At 38.7% G+C, this 17,585-nt stretch overlaps 1 protein-coding gene across 4 annotated transcripts in view; it reads left to right on the top strand.

Moving 5' to 3' along the window:
- Positions 1-17,585, top strand: part of LOC124855215 (serine/threonine-protein phosphatase 2A 56 kDa regulatory subunit epsilon isoform) — a 47,014-nt gene that overhangs the window by 13,222 nt on the left and 16,207 nt on the right. For 3 of the 4 annotated variants that reach the window (XM_047344891.1, XM_047344892.1, XM_047344893.1), the window contains exon 3: positions 14,638-14,834. In XM_047344891.1, coding sequence (XP_047200847.1) covers positions 14,638-14,834 — 197 coding nt within the window. Of the gene's footprint in view, positions 1-3,189; positions 3,342-14,637; positions 14,835-17,585 lie in introns of those variants that run through there. The other variant, XM_047344894.1, reaches the window with a different exon arrangement.

Genomic DNA, 17,585 nt, shown 5'->3' with positions numbered 1-17,585 from the left:
TCTGTCTTTACGTAAACAGAAGCATGTTGTGCCACTGCAATAACTGTCCCCCATGAAACACATGACTGTGTCAGGGCAGAACTATAGTGACCACTGCACAGTAAGCAGTCGTCTGAATTAAACAAAGTGTCAGGCGGCCCTTGATTAGAGTAGCTGTCTGATATAAAATGAAAGGAAAAATAGTACAGCAGTTTAAGTGAATCCTAGTGGATTCTGACTCCTTTCGCCATGTCAACACCCTGGTTTTGGTATATAGAACCAGATGGTGCTACTTTAAAAATACACATTACCTCTCATTGCTCTGAGCTTCTGACAATACAATCACAAAGATACATACAGTGACAACTTGTGCATCGACAGGTTTCATATGGGGTAAAGTGTTTATATCTCAGCTCAACGGCTTCTCTGTTTATGGTCTGCCTAGCGTGCCCTTCATTGTTCAATAACTGATATCAAAATTGGCAGCTGACAAGAGATTAATAATTGTCTGATTTGCTGCTTTTAGGGATTGTTTGATAACTAGTTATGCATGATGGCAGTAGGCAGAAAGGTCTCCTTTAGAGGTCAGTATTACAGTGGATCTGAAGAAGCCTTTAAATGAAGACTGTTGTTGCACGACCATTTCATGAAGAGGATACTCAGGGTCGTCCAGTGTTCTTAATTTTATGAAGAATCCTTTTTTGCACAATGATCTCTAGAGGATCTACAGGAGTCCCCAGAACAGAGCCAGACTTCTTTATCAGCTTGTTGAGCTTTTTTAAGTCCCTGGCTCTGATGCTGCTACCACAGCAGATGATGACAGATCACACTCTCCTCAACAGACTTACAGAAGATCTGCAGTGTCTTGCTGCAATTACTAAAAGATCAAAGCTTTCTCAAGAAGTACAGACTGCTCTGTCTCTTCTTATAGATGGCTTCACAGTTGCGTCTCCAGTCCAGTCTCTTTGACTTTTGTTGGCATCCTCAACTCCATGACGATGCGTAGCAGGGGTCCTGATATGAGCTTGTTTTCTTACTGTGCCATCAGGAGTCTCTGCAGTACCTCCATGATGTAGGATGTCGGAGCAACAAGACTATAGTCACTGAGGACTGATAGGTAAACTTCCTTTGATGCTGGAACATGGTAGGATCTCTTCCACAGCACTGGAACCTTCTCCTAGGATAGGCTAAGGTTGAAGAGGTGCTGCAGAATCCCACAGAGCTGCTCCATACAGGCCTTCAGGACTCTAGGGCTGGCACGATCTGGACCTGCAGCCTTATTCTGGTTCAGTCTCTCCAGCTGCCTCCTCCCCAGACTTCTAGAGATACACAGACTAAGGGGGAGAAAACAGGAACACTAGCATCTCATGATATGGTTGAAAATAAATATGTAGTGAAAGAAGGGTGAATGACTAAGGTGACAGATTAAACATTTGGATAGGCACAGAATAGGAGGATGCTGGACTTAGAATTTCATCTATTTGATCCTCATCGTGTTTGAAGCCTGTAATCATACCCCTCGAACCGGTATACATTTAGCTACGTTACAGCCACAAACTGAAACGTATTTCAATGAAAATTTGTGATAGATTAACGTATGGTGGTGCACAATCGTACACACAATCCTTTACAAATCAAAATGTGAAAAGTATGGTATACATTTTTATTCCTCCCGGTGACCAATGCGTCCTTTGTCTGCACTATCAGTTGCAGGTCTTTCGTGGCATGTCTCTGCCAGCTTTGTACATGTGGAAACATAATTTTTTTTCTCATTCTTCTTTGTAACACAGCTTAAGTTCAGGTTGGATGGATGGAAAGTATCTGTGAACATCAGTTTTCGAATCTTTCCATACTCCCAGTTGGTTTTAAGTCTGGGCAGACTGGGTAATTCTAACACATAATACTTGGCTGATTGTTGTTGGCCGTTGTCCTAGCATCCGTTTTATTCTCTCTTGTTATCTTTGTTCATAAACTGTCTTTTTAATGGCTAAATCCCCAGAACAACTGTTCTCATTTGCATTTTTATTAACAGAAATGTAACATTTTGACTAAAAAGTGGCCATTTAGACCAAATGCGATTAGCTTTTTTCCCCTTAAACTATTATTGCACAGTGAAAACCCACAGTAATAGTGAAAAACTGCCAAATACTAAGAGTTAAAGTTGTCTTGGATAAAAGTACTCACTTATTGCACATTTTTGATAATTCTACATCCAAAAATCAAACTACTCTCAGGTCTTTACATAATTTTGGCCACAAAGGAGTTAACCCATCACGATGTTCCCATTTAAGGAAAATCCTGATTATGTTTAAGCACATTAGCTGGCAGAATCTTCAATCCTGTAAATTAAACACATCTCTGTTGATCTGGCCTGCATGATGGTTGGAGGGAGGAGTTCAAAGCTGCAGCTTCTCTTCTCGTCTTTGCTCCATTTCCTGTCCATAAACAACAACAATCAGGCAGCATAAAACCCCTCAGAGTAACCTGACAGTTTTAAAGGTTGGAGCTTGAGTATTTCATTTCCTTATGTATTAAGTGAGGCGGAAGATGGCAGAGTTAAGTTTAAAGTGAAGGGAGAAGCATAGGCCCAAATTAAAATAACCAAAAAAGTTTGCTGCTAAAAAATACACAGTACATCTTTCACCCCATACACAGTGCTGTATGAGATCTATCCACGTTCCTCACTTAAAAAAACAACATTGTTTAGTTCAATGTTCTCAAAAATAGGAGCTCCACTCATGCCCGCATTCATTTGAAAAGTGACGGTCACCCTGTGCTCATCCTATAAATTTAATGTTTTAAGGCCCTACCCATTTCCAATCTTTTCCATATTGCTGTGGATGCTTAATCTCAATAGATAGTAGATCCAGCCTGTTGAGTCCACATTTAACACCAGCCTGTCTCTATTGTGGCGCCATATTGTTGTGTTGCTAATGGATTTTCAGGATTTCTACCCAGATTTAGTGTCCATACATGTCTCACGCTCATGTAGGAGTGTAGCTCTGTCTGTAAGCTAAATGTGCAACATGCTTAAAAACTGAGAGGAGCAAAAAATAGGTGTACAATGCTGCCCAACCCAGCCTCGCTTCTCTCTGGGGCTTCTGTCCAACTCTGTGTGGCCAATAAAGACCACCGACATGCTGCCGTCTTCCCAGCCATGCTCGTCCTCCCTTCAAGAGAAACCCGATCCACGTGGTGTCTCTTTACATTTTTCCAACTCCACTCGCCACAAACAAGTCACTAGAGGAGACTGGATTATTTAAGCCTCTTGTCCATATTTTGCACAAATTGATTCCCACAGTCACATTCATGACTGTCTATTTCAGCTGTTGGTTCCTACTTGGGGAAGGAAATCAGATTAAGTGAGTTCCAGTTTACATTGAAGGAGTCTTGTGAACATGTAACTGCCAGCATAGCATGGTGTGTTAAAGTTAGCCTCTGCTGCCAGGGGCTGTTTTCTACCACACAACCCTGTCTGTCTCTTGTGTGTGCAAGGTGAACTTGAAAATGACTGGTGATTGGAATGGAAAGCTGCTGCTTTTTTATAATGGTTTAAAAGAAAAATCAAAAGCTGCTGTTCTTATGAGGAGTGCATTTGATCAACATTCCTGTCTGAGAAGGTTTTAGTTTGGTGCCAAGCATGTGGAGCAAGACATCATCTTCATCTTGTAGGTAACCATAAAAATTGCCTCAAATTATTAAGACATTTGTTCACATGCCTATTCATTGCCTTTTTAATCATTTTTACAATAAAGAGGTTTACTTTCCTGAAACAGGCCTATTGCTTGTAGGCAGTTAAAATCAAAACCTTCCTCTGACATTAACCTCTGCTAGCTCATTCATCAAAGGAAGGTGTCAATATAACCAGGTTTTGATCCAAAATAGGGATTTAAAACCTATCTGTAATGAATTGCAGTTTCATAAACCTGTACGTAAAGGAACTGGAATGACATGCCAGAGTTTACAGACTTCTATCTAGTAAAAGTTATTAGGCAAGCTGAACATGATTGAATATGCTAACTTGAGTTGTTTTTGTATGTGGTTTGGTCCAGCATAAAAAAACAACTCTCAAAGGGGTGTTTAAATTTTGAAATTGATGATGCTAACTTTTTCAACTTGTGTATTTCTCATTTGTCAAAGAGTTAATCACATGCTTCTTTATGAGATATTTGCTTAAAAATTCTAAGCCTAAGCTGAATTAAATATATCTCAGCAACTGCAAAGGCTACTTGAAAGATTTTGCTACTATTATAAAGGTCACACTCGTACATAGAAGCTGCCGCAGAGGTGTAATACTCAATACATTTGTTACTTGGTCAGGTTAAATTACACACAATGGAAAATAAAAACTTATCTTCCACCTGCCAAAATTGTACACTTTAAATTAAATATTTTGTTTTTAAATGAAGTAGCAACCCGAAACATCTACTAAAACAATGTGCACAATCTGCCTGTTAACAGCACCAAAATGATGCTAAGAAAACTCATTTTAATCATGGTTCTACAATAAACAGTCAAGCACAAACCCTCCATTATGGATCATTTTGTACTTTCACATAGTACATGGCTGTGATGATGGCCCGTGTAAACTTTCAGCTCATGTACCTGGGATTGCACAATCAAAGGGGTGTGACTTACAACTAGCAACCTTAAACCCCAGGGGATTTCCCCAGGGGTGAGCTCTGTGTTATATTCCTTCTGCGCACTGTCCAAAAACATTTAGTATTTTAAATACAAGCAAAGTTGTCATACATCATCCTTGGCATAGTTATCTTCAACTGATTCTGCTGATTAACACATTTTTCGCTGCAGATGGACAGTAGAGGATGATAGGATCTCTTTTCCTTGTGTACCTGCAGACTGAAACAGTTCCTGCTGCTATCTTTGCTTTGTCACACTCACTCTGCAGTCCTGTATTACAGATCATAGTGGTCAATGGATAATTATTACCCCCTAAGTTGCCTCAGGGACATTATATTGGGACAGTTGCAACCCTGCTATTCCATGTCGGGATCTTTCAGTTGATCGCGAAGCATGCAAAACACATGTAAATCACAACACAAAAGGATGATATGAAAGGGATAAAGGTAAAGAAGGGAAGTTTGAGAGCTGTATTAGTCAATGAAAATCTTAGCATACCCTCTAAAACAGCCATTTGTGACATGTTGGCACCATATGTACCCTTTTTAAAATTTAAGAGGTACCACACAAGTGCTTTCTTCTTACATCCCCAAACTTTAAAAATGTTACAAAATGGACTAGATGTACTCATAATGTAATAAAACAAAATTTGTGAATAAGCTGTTATGCCGTCTGAGAGAAGGGGGATGCCAGTAACACAATATAATTCACACAGATACATGTTCTGCTTCGTATACTAACTGCTTACCAGAGGCTGAATGAGCTCCCCTCTTGTTCAGCTGGTGGTGCACACATGCATGTAACTGCATCCATGGAACAGCTCATGCCAGTGTATGTAAACACAGAGCATGTGCAGCTTCTGTGTCTCACTCCATGCCAACTTACCACCTTCTTTGTCACACTATTAATGTGCTGCGGACAATGCAACAAAGCAAAATTTAAACTTAAGAAACGCTTGCTGTTTCTCCAGTATAAAAACACAGTTTCTAACGATGACGGTTTTCAAGGATTTAGCTCTGAACCCAATGGTGGTCAGAAGCTATTGCTAGCTAAACTACAAATAACTAAAGGCTTTCCTATGAAACAATGCATGTTTTTCATCTAAAATGAACATCTTGTGTTTAACCAAACAAATTTAAATGTCTATGAAAATTATTTTGAAATCTTGCTGTTTTTATTGGTGCATCTTTGCAAGAAGACGATGACACCAGAGCTGTGCGTCCCAAAGATATGCCTGTTTAAATATTGGTGTGTGTGCCATCAGGCGATATTTGCCTTTTCTAAAGTGTCGACAATTGGTCCTGCCTGAGGCTTAATTGTTATTTTTCAGTTTATTTACTAATCCTTTTATTCTTTTTCCTATTGGTGTCCATAAGGTTTTTTGCACATTTTAGTTTAAAGGGCATGTAGCCTCTTGGCGTTGTCCTGCAGCTGTGCTAATGGTGCTGTGCTAGTGATTTGAGGACCAAATTTGTAGTCAAAGTATGAGCAGGTCATAGTCAATGTAGAGCATATTGTTGATGTTTCGTCCTGATCCCAAATAAGATATTCATCCAGGTGTTACTGGTGTTATTGGTTACATTGCTACGACTTGTCAAGCTAAAGATTGTATTACCATTTTAAAATTAAAAGACCTTGAAAATATTCCATGATTTTTGCACTGCTTGATTGTGGTAAAAAATTACTATCATTATTTTGGTGAATATTGAAATCAAAAAAAAAAAAAAAAAAAGATTAATTCAGTTTACAACACGTCGTCTCTTCACAAAGTTCAGTTAATCAAGTCACAGATTTCAAGTCAAGTGCATACATTCAATTTGCTCCTAGTTATCAAACAATGCAGTCAAGTTCAGTTCATTATTCAAAATGGTAAAAAAAAAAAAAAATGTATCTAAGGAAACTCAGCAGATTGCATCGAGTCAGTGATTCCAGCATTCACTCCTCCTGGATTAGGCTTAGTGACAGAGGACAGTCGTTTGCATTGACTTTGCAGCAAAGTCTAGAAAGAGAGCACATACAGTTAGTCATAGTAAAAGCTCAGCCAGTAGCTATGGCTAGGAGAGACAGGGTTAAACACTGAAAGACAGGGCCAAGTGGATCATCTATAAAAGGAGAACATTACATTGTTGGCAGCAGTAGCTCCACCGATGCCCCCACCATGAAGGTGACGTAGCTAAACACAGAGCCAGGCCAGATGTAGCTTCTAGAAAGAGTGAGAACATAAAATTAAAACTACAGCAAATCATGCAAAACTGGAGGGTAGTATGTAGCAGAGGGAAAGTGGTCACCATGTCATCCAGCAGCCTAAGCCTATAGCAGCATAACTACAAAGATAACTCAGGATAATCTAAGCCACTCTAACTATAAGCTTTATCAAAAAGGAAAGTTTTAAGCCTATCCTTAAAAGTAGACAGGGTGTCTGCCTCACAGACTAAAACTGGGAGCTGGTTCCACAGGAGAGGAGCCTGATAACTAAAGGATCTGCCTCCCATTCTACTTCTAGACACTCTAGGAACCACCAGTAAACCTGCAGTCTGAGAACGAATAGCTCTGTTAGGAATATATGGAACAATCAGATCTCTGATGTATGATGGAGCTAGATCATTAAGGGCTTTATATGTGAGGAAGATAATTTTAAATTCTATTCTGGATTAAACAGGGAGCCAATGAAGGGAAGCTAAAATAGGAGAAATATGATCTCTCTTTAATTTTCATCAGAACTCTTGCTGCAGCATTTTGAATCAGCTGAAGGCTTTTAACTCCATTTTGTGGACATCCTGATAGTAAAGAATTACAATAGTCCAGCTTTGAAGTAACAAATGCAAGGAATAGAATCCAGTTAATGAAAATGCACAAAATTAAAATGCGTGCCTTAATGCCATTGGCATAGGCACCCATAGTAAGGTCATTAAGATAGCGTTATCAGTGCCGTAATCGTTTTTAATGCTAGACTGAAACTTTTCTTGAGTACAGTTTTCTTCTAAAAAAGGTGGTTGAAAGTAGTTTTTTGGAGAATCTGAAGGTTGAGAGGAAAGGAGCGACTAAATGTTCTTTGACTTATGTGGCTGCACCACATGTTTAAAGGTAACTGGGACACAGTCTGAATTTAAGTGTTTAATAATATTTTAATGATTAAAAAAGGCACGTATGTACAAAAAGGAGTGTTTGTGTTGAGTGGGTGTGTGTGAGCGCGAGTTTGTCACCTGGAAGTGTGCATTTGTAAGTGTGGGGCATACGGTAGAAGAACATTCCCAAATCCCTCCCCCACATCTTCTAACTTCATGATACTCGGGATTCTGAACATTCATGTTGACTCTCCCTCCTGTCATTTTGCTGTGGAATTCATTTCATTGTATTTATTTGTATATTCCTTTTAAAAACTGCAGACCAGGGAAAGAAAGTGCTTTACATTACAGTTGTGAAAGAAGAAACATAAAAAAAAACGAAAATAACAATAAAAACAGTAAGGAAACTGGAATAAAATGCCACCATGCTTTTGAATATTAAAGCCTTTCTGAATAAAAAAAGGTTTAAGTTTAGATTTAAAAAGCCCAGGTCAGTGATGGAGAAGGTCCGGAGGGAGCTGGTGTCAAAGTCAAGGAGCCGCTACTGAGAACCCCTGGTGTTTATACTTAGAATGTTAAGTTCAGTGAATTTTTCAACTTAATGGACTGCTGTAACCTTTGGCAGCACATTGATGTTCCCACTCATGTCCGAGGTCATACTCTGAACCTGGTCACCCCTCACTCCATCTCCATTGACAGCCTTGTAGTATAAGACCTGAGTGTGTCCAACCAAATTGCTGTCTCATGGAGCTGCCCTGCTCATCCTCTCATCAACAACAAATGCCTTATTTCTTTAAGAAACATGAAAAACATTATTTCCGAACCATAAGAAAAACATTGTTCCAGAAACTGTGGCAAACTGTGCAAAAAATAACTGTGATTTTGAGTGCTGAGCATGTTTTAGCAGAGTCAAGGATGGTGGCTTGAGCTAATTATTAAAATTTCCATTTTCCAACTACAAGTTTTCAAGATACACAAGGCGTTGACCCTCTGTACCGGTATCAAACTCCTCTACAACCCCAATTCCAAGGAAGTTGGGACATTGTGTAAAACGTACAGTGGGGCCAAAAAGTATTTAGTCAGCCACTGATTGTGCAAGTTCTCCTACTTAGAAAGACGAGAGAGGTCTGTAATTTTCACTATAGGTACACTTCAACTATGAGAGACAAAATGGAACAAAACAAAAAAAAAATCCAGGAAATTACATTGTAAAGAACTTATTTGTAGGTTTTGGTGAAAAACAAGTGTAACCCACTAGAAGGGTTACTTTATTTAAACCTGATAATAGTAGATGGCAGGTAAATCAATTTACTTTGATGACTAATACCAACACTACACAAGCATAGAGAAAACTGGGCCTGATCAGAAGATTTCTAAATTCACGGGAGCCTAGGTGTGAGTAACAACAGAGGAGAACACACAATGTCTATGAAAAAGAGTAGAGTTTAATATAGTGAACATTTGTGGATCCACATTTACAAATAAACAAAAATTGCGCACTTTGTTTTAAAAAAAAACAACAAAATAAAATAACATAAATAACCCAGTCTTTTCGATACATCTGTCAAATATTCATTCAATGTCTCACAGCCAGTGACCAGTCGGGTCACAATCTACCAGTTCACTCGGTCCTCTGGGCTGGGGCTCGCCATCCAAGTTCAGAAGAGGATGATCTGGTGGTTTCGAGGCACCACAGGCCAAAGGTGCACTATAACCAAAAAACCTGACCTGGAACAAGGCCAAAGTAAAGCATCTTAAAATACAGGATGCTAATATCAATAAAGCTTAAGCTACATTTCAAAGAGATCTTTCATCATTTCTCAAGTTTTTTTCATGTTGTACAACAATATTCAAGTTATCAGAGTTCAATATTACCAACATATCAGTAAACTAAAGAAATTAGCTTATATGTGGTAAAGAAATATATATATATTTCAATCTAAAAGTGCCAATGAGGTACATCTATAACACTATATTTAACATCAGAATGTGAATTTGAAGCTCATATTAGCTCTGACTTACTCAGAACAGAAAGTTCCCAAGCAATGCCAACAGAAAAGCACATTACAGCACCATGAACCATAAATTAGCACCATTGAAATATTAGAACATGTGCTAATAGAAAAATAAATGTAACTGCATAGAAAAAATACAACATACACAATAATAATAATAATACAAAAACTTACAATACAATTATATTTTTATTAAATTTGATCAGTTACTAGGTATTTTAGCCAATTTTCAGCAATTTTACCGAGCCAACTGCCGAGCGCGTGCGATCACTCACCGATGCTTCGATGCTACACGACTACACAGGGATTTTTCCGTGCTTCAGCCGTTCACAAGGGAAGCTTTCGGAGATTTAATAAAACGGATTTACTATTTTGAATTATATATTTTGCGAAACTATTTTAAGATTGTTTTTCTTACCTATTTCCAAGATTCTTCATCGAATTTGACAAGATTTCCAGGCTATTAGCGGAAACAACCATCAGCTCTGAGCTCTCAAGCGTGTCTAACACAATCTGAGCAAAATCTCAGCACAGCCGTTAAAGGGGCGGGACAATCAACCTATTGGCTGATGTGAAATCAGACTGTGCCAGCTATTGGTTGTTTAATACGTCACTAAAAGCAATTACTAAAGGCATATTTCACAGTTTTTAAAGATTTTTAGCATTTCTTATCTATACTTATGAACTTATTTTTAACTTTATTACTTTTCAACTCTTATTGTAGAATAAGACATGAAATCCATTTATACTTTTTAATCTTGTTGTAGAAGAAAACATTAAATCAACATCATTCATTTTTTTCTTGTGTTTTTAACACTGGGTTACACAAGTATTTGGTCACCCACAAACAAGCAAGATGTCTGGCCATGATCTGTATTGATGGCACCTGTTTGAACTCGTTATCTGTATAAAAGACACCTGTCCACAACCTCAAACAGTCACACTCCAAACTCCACTATGGCCAAGACCAAAGAGCTGTTGAAGGACACCAGGAAGAAAATTGTAGACCTGCACCAAGCTGGGAAGAGTGAATCTACAATAGGCAAGGAGGTTGGTGTGAAAAAATCAACTGTGATTGTAAGAAAATGGAATACATACAAGACTGTCGATCTGGGGCCCCACGCAAGGTTTCCCCCCGTTTGGGTCAAAATGTTCATGAGAACGGTGAGCAAAAATCCCAGAACTACATGGAGGGACCTGATGAATGATCTGCAGAGAGCTGTGACCAAAGTAACAAAGGCTACCATCAGTAACACAGTATGCCGAGAGGGACTTAAATCCTGCAGTGCCAGGCATGTCCCCCTGCTTAAGCCAGTACATGTCCAGGCCTGTCTGAAGTATGCCAGAGAGCATATGGATGATCCAGAAGAGGATTGGGAGAATATCATGAGGTCAGATGAAACCAAAATAGAACTTTTTGGCACAAACTTGACACGTCCTGTTTAAGAAGAATGCGGAGTTGAAAATTTGTGGAGGGAGTTGAAAGTCAGTGTTGCCTAGCGACATCCCCCAAAACATCACTGCTCTAGAGGAGATCTGTATGGAGGAATGGGCCAAAATACCAGCTACAGTGTGTGCAAACCTGGCGAAGACGTACAGGAAACATTTGACCTCTGTCATTGTCAACAAACGTTATGCTACAAAGCATTGGGTTGAACTTTTGTTATTGACCATATAATTATTTTCCACCATAATTTACAAGTAAATTCTTTAATAATCCTACAATGTTATTTCTTGTATTTTTTCCCCTCATTTTGTCTCTCAGAGTGTACCTATGATGAAAATTACAGACCTCTCTCATCTTTCTAAGTAGGAGAACTTGCACAATCAGTGGCTGACTAAATACTTTTTGGACCCACTGTAAATAAAAACAGAATACACCTGTTCAACCTATATGCAACTGAATCCACTACTAAGATAAGATATTTATTGTTGAAACTGATAAATCTTGTTTTTTTGCCAATATTCACTCATTTTGAATTGACTTTGTAAAGTGCCTTGAGACGACGTGTTGTGAATTGGCGTTATATAACTAAAACTGAATGGAATTGAATTTTGAATTTGATGCTTTCAACATGTCCTGAAAAAGCTGGGACAGGCGTGTGTTTACCACTGTGTTACATCACCTTTCCTTTGGGTAAGTGTTTGGGAGTCGAAGACACTAATTGTTGAAGCTTTGCAAGTGGCATTCTTTTCCATTCTTGCTTGATAAACAACTTCAGTTGCTGAACAGTCCAGGGTTTTGTGCATCGCAGGTTGAGTAAAGGTAATTTTTATTACTTGTGATTTATAAATTCCCACAATGCTTAAGGGAATTGTTTAGTTGATGGTAATTTTGCAAAAAAAAAAAAATTGTTATTTATGTTTTATTTTTGAGTTTGAAATTGGTTGTCATTATCAAACCGTTTAACACAGAAAAAAGTATTGTGATATTTTTGGTCCATCCTACCCCACTCTAGGCTGGTCACATCATTTTATTGGTTTAATTTTTAATTTTAATTTTCTTAACATTTTACAATGATGTTCACATTGACAGACTGTACTCGCTTCAGCAATCTCCTGTAGCTTTTTCTGTCAGTTTTGTCCACATACTGTACAAATAACTGAAATTATGCACAGTTGTGATTATTCAATTAATAAATTAGTTGATTATTTCAATAACTGAATAATCACGATTATACTGATCAATTGTTTCAGCCCTAGCTTGCTTACTGGTGTGTTGTGGGCCATTGACATGCCCTCCTCTTGTATGCAGTAAGTTGGCCCAACACCATAGTAAGAGAAAAATCCCGATGTCATGATGCTTGAACCACTGCTTCACTGTCTTCAGAGTGTACTGTGGCTTCAGTTCAGTGTTTGTGGGTCGTTAGGGGGTTTTGACAAACTATCTGAGGCCATTGGACCCAAAGGGAACAGTCTTTACTTTCATCAATCCACGAAATGTTTCTCCATTTCTCTTCAGGCAAGTTGATGTGTTCTTTGGCAAATTGTATTCTCTTCAGCACATCTTTTTATAACAGTTGAACTTGTCGGGGCTTCCTGTCGATAGATTAGCTTCACACAGGCATCTTCCAATTGTCACAGCACTCAGTGTTACCTTCAGAACTTCCTTAATCAGCTTGGAGCCGATCTTGGGCTGAGTCTTTGCCATTCTGTCTATTCTTCAAGCAATTTGAATGGTGGTCTTTTGTTTTCTCCCAGGTCTCTCTAATTTAGCTTCCTGTTTTAAAGCTTTGGAGATCATTTTAGCCAACCAGCCAGTTGCATTTCTCTGCATGTTTTCCACTCTTCAGTCAATGCCTAATCAAAGTATACTGCTCTTCTGAACAATGCTGGAACTACCCAGAGAAATGCATGAGCAGTATGTGCTGGCTTCATCCTTAAGTAAGGGCCACCTAATTGATACCATTTGTCACAGAATGAATAATTGAACTCCACGCTGCTATTGTTTTAGACATGCCTCTTTCAATCAATTATTTAATTACGCAGATTCAGGAGCATACATATTATGAAGGTTGGTCTTCTTTGACTCCACTACACCCACTAGTGAATTATTTGACATCTGGTGATATGATTTCTACCAAAAACAGTGATTGATCTGGTTAGTTTAGTCGGACTGCTATTATTTTCAGCAAGAAATATGAGTGCCCAAAAACCGCAACAGTTTCCGTGTCAATATTTATTAAAACCAAAGCTGAAATGGAAAACTGAAAAACTATTGATTTGTCTCAAGATTTAGGACGGCAAGTTAGCAGCCTGATGTTTGTAATAAAATGCCCTTTATTCACTGATCATTAGCTATTGTGTCCAATTCTGTGAAAATGGTGTCCACAAGTTTTTTGATCTGCAAGTGTGTTAACACAATCCATACGATACAGACATCAGTAATGCCCTGGAACAGTAACTGTATTTGCCCATAAATTCAGACGTTGTGCATGACCGATTCCAATAAAAATCCATCATACCTTTCAACGCCCAGAAAAATTTCAGTAAACCCAAGAGCTCCATCTCAGGCCTCACATAGCATGTTATATGTCTGTTATTGACAGGAATCAGAAAAAGAATGTAGAGCTTATTTGGTAGGGCTGACAGGAGAAAGCAGATTATCTCTAAAAGGAATATGGTAACAAGACTTGGTTTTTATACATGCAGCTAAATAGACCAAAATATTCTTGAACAATGTCTTTGCACAAATGAGACCAAAGTTACAATGTTTGGCTTGATGCGCAGCTCCATGTTAACCAAACAGTGCATCAATAAAAGCACATTATACCAGCTGTTAAGCATGGTGGTGGAGGGATAATGATTTGGGTTTAATTTATAGCCATGGGACTTAGGCACCATATTGCCGTATAGTCAGCTATGAACTTCTCTGAATTACCAACTGTTCTAGAGTCAAATTTAATGTCATCAATCTGTTTTCTGATTGGTTTGTACCCATTTTTCTCCTTTTAGCTTTGCTAAAAAATGTTCTTCCTTTTTTGAGCTGCCCTTATCTGAAATGTTTTTAACAATTACTCAGTTCATTTGAGCCTACAGTGGAAGTGTCAAAAGGTTTTTGTTCTGCTGTGATGAAATCTTTGTTGTCCTTCAGTACTTGTATTAATAAAGACATATAATAAAAGGCAGAAACCCGCTGCCACTTTATTAGGTCTGAACATCTAAGGTTTTTGACACCTCAACCTCTGCCGTTACAAACACGTCAGAAGGTTGTCACACTTGCTCAACAGCAAACTTAATGCAGAGCACGAGCTCAGCTTCTTGACAGTTTGAGAACGTTTGAAATAAATGTTATGAAGTGTTTTAATTATTTTATTTTTTTTGAGTTGAAACATCCCAAATCTTTGACTTAATCCACTTGTGCACTTCATTCTTTGTTGTTTCTTCATGCTTTTTGTTATTTGTCAATGTTGTTTTTGTTTTGTTTGTGTTTGTAGACGTTCCTGCACCAGAGCAGCCGGAACTGTTCTTAAAGAAGTTACAACAGTGTTGTACTGTCTTTGACTTCATGGACACACTGTCGGACCTCAAGATGAAAGAGTATAAGCGCTCCACGCTCAACGAGCTGGTGGATTATGTGACTGTCAGCCGTGGCTACTTGACAGAGCAGGCCTATCCTGAAGTTGTCAAAATGGTAAGCAGGGCCAAACACACGCATACAAAACTCACGCATCCACTTAGTACACCTAATACTACTCATACCCTTGAACTTTTTTCACATTTTCTCATATTAGATCCACATTTCAGTTCATGTTTTTTAGGTAGAAATAGAAAAATTTATAGAAATATCAACCCATAAACTGCCAGTATGTCATCCGGCTGGAATATTTAGAAAGTTTACTTTATTTCACTACAAATATTTTCTCAAAGCACATAACCAAAAAAAGAAAAAAGTCATTTCAGTCTAATCATACATAAAGATTCAGTCAGTTACAGTACCGTGCGAAAGTATTCGGCCACCTTGAACTTTTCAACCTCTTGCCACACTTCAGGCTTCAAACATAAAGATATAAAATAAAAATATTTTGTGAAGAATCAACAACAAGTGGGACACAATTGTGAAGTAGAATGAAATTTATTGGATGTGTCAAACCTTGTTTAACAAATAAAAAACTGAAAAGTAGGGCATGCAACATTATTCGGCCCCCTTGCGTTAATACTTTGTAGCGCCACCCTTTGCTGCAATTACAGCTGCAAGTCGCTTGGGGTTTGTCTCTATCAGTTTTGCACATCGAGAGACTGAAATTCTTTCCCATCCTTCCTTGCAAAACAGCTGGAGCTCAGTGAGGTTGGATGGAGGGCGTTCGTGAACAGCAGTCTTCAGCTCTTTCCACAGATTCTCGATTGGATTTAGGTCTGGACTTTGACTTGGCCATTCCAACACCTGGATACGTTTATTTGTGAACCATTCCATTGTAGATTTAGCTTTATGTTTTGGATCATTGTCTTGTTGGAAGATAAATCTCAGTCTCAGGTCTCTTGCAGACTCCAACAGGTTTTCTTCCAGAATGGTCCTGTATTTGGCCCCATCCATCTTCCCATCAATTTTGTCCATCTTCCCTGTCCCTGCTGACCAAAAGCAGGCCCAAACCATGATGCTGCCACCACCATGTTTGACAGTGGGGATGGTGTGTTTTCAGGGTGATGAGCTGTGCTGCTTTTTTACACCAAACATATCGTTTTGCATTGTGGCCAAACAGTTGGATTATGGTTTCATCTGACCAGAGCACCTTCTTCCACATGTTTGGTGTGTCTCCCAGGTGGCTTGTGGCAAACATTAAATGAGACTTTTTATGGATATCTTTGAGAAATGGCTTTCTTCTTGCCACTCTTCCATAAAGGCCAGATTTGTGCAGTGTACGACTGATTGTTGTCCTATGGACAGACTCTCCCACCTCAGCTGTAGATCTCTGCAGTTCATCCAGAGTGAACATGGGCCTCTTGGCTGCATCTCTGATCAGTCTTCTCCTTGTTCGAGATGAAAGTTTAGAGGGACGGCCGGGTCTTGGTAGATTTGCAGTGGTCTGATACTCCTTCCATTTCAATATGATTGCTTGCACAGTGCTCCTTGGGATGTTTAAAGTTTGGGAAATCTTTTTGTATCCAAATCCGGCTTTGAACTTCTCCACAACAGTATCTCGGACCTGCCTGGTGTGTTCCTTGGTCTTCATGATGCTCTCTGTGCTTTGAACAGAACCCTGAGACTATCACAGAGCAGGTGCATTTATATGGAGACTTGATTACACACAGGTTGATTCTATTTATCATCATCAGTCATTTGGGACAACATTGGATCATTCAGAGATCCTCACTGAACTTCTGGAGTGAGTTTGCTGCACTGAAAGTAAAGTAGCTGAATAATATTGCACGCCCCACTTTTCAGTTTTTTATTTGTTAAACAAGTTTGACACATCCAATAAATTTCACTCCACTTCATGTTTGTGTCCCACTTGTTGTTGATTCTTCACAAAAAATTAGAATTTTATATCTTTATGTTTGAAGCCTGAAATGTGGCAAGAGGTTGAAAAGTTCAAGGTGTCCGAATACTTTTGCAAGGCACTGTACATTCTTAAAACAGTGTAGTAAAATTCTGTTTATTATTGAAATTGGTTAAATAGTTTGTGATCTAAGGAAATCTAGCAGTGTGCATCGAGTCATTGACTTGCGGCATTCACTCTTTCTGGATGAGCATGTAGCTAGAGTGAAGAGGAAAGCTTCCCTTTTAATAGGAAGAAACCTTCAGCAGAACCAGATCTTGGCTCGGTGTGAACAACCATCTGACACGACCCACAGGGGGTTTGAGAAGTTAGAGTACACACGTCTAATTTTGGCCATATTCTGGAGGTGAAAGAAGGAAATCCTAGAATCCTGTTTAATATGGGATTTAAATAAGATGTCCTGGTCAAAGATAAGACAAATGTACTTTATTATATTACTGGAAGTCTGTTATTATTTATTTATTTTTCACAGGCACTGATCTAAAGATGAGAACTTTTCCAAACTGAAAAGCAGAAAACTTTAAGTCAAACAGGTTTTAAGTCTATAAGACATTCCTGTGATCTAACTGGTTGGATTCATCAGGTTTTATGGATAAATATAGCTGCGTATCACCAGCATAACAGTGGAATTTTATCTTATGTTGTCTAAACATTTTCCAGTGAAGGGCATAAACACTGAACACTGTGGTACTCTACAAATAACCCTGGAGTGTGAAGGTTTATCATTAACAAGAACAAACTGGACAAATAAGATTTAAACTTGTCTGGTGCTGGTCCCTTGATCCTTACAGCATGTTCAAGCCTTTCTACGAGAATAGCGTGATCAACCTTATCAAATGCAGCACTGAGCTCTAACAGGACAAGTACCAATGCAAGTCCATTATCTG

The sequence above is a fragment of the Girardinichthys multiradiatus genome, chromosome 19 (genome assembly GCF_021462225.1).
Source record: "Girardinichthys multiradiatus isolate DD_20200921_A chromosome 19, DD_fGirMul_XY1, whole genome shotgun sequence".
NCBI lineage: Eukaryota > Metazoa > Chordata > Actinopteri > Cyprinodontiformes > Goodeidae > Girardinichthys > Girardinichthys multiradiatus.
This window is presented reverse-complemented; position numbering and strand designations above follow the sequence as displayed.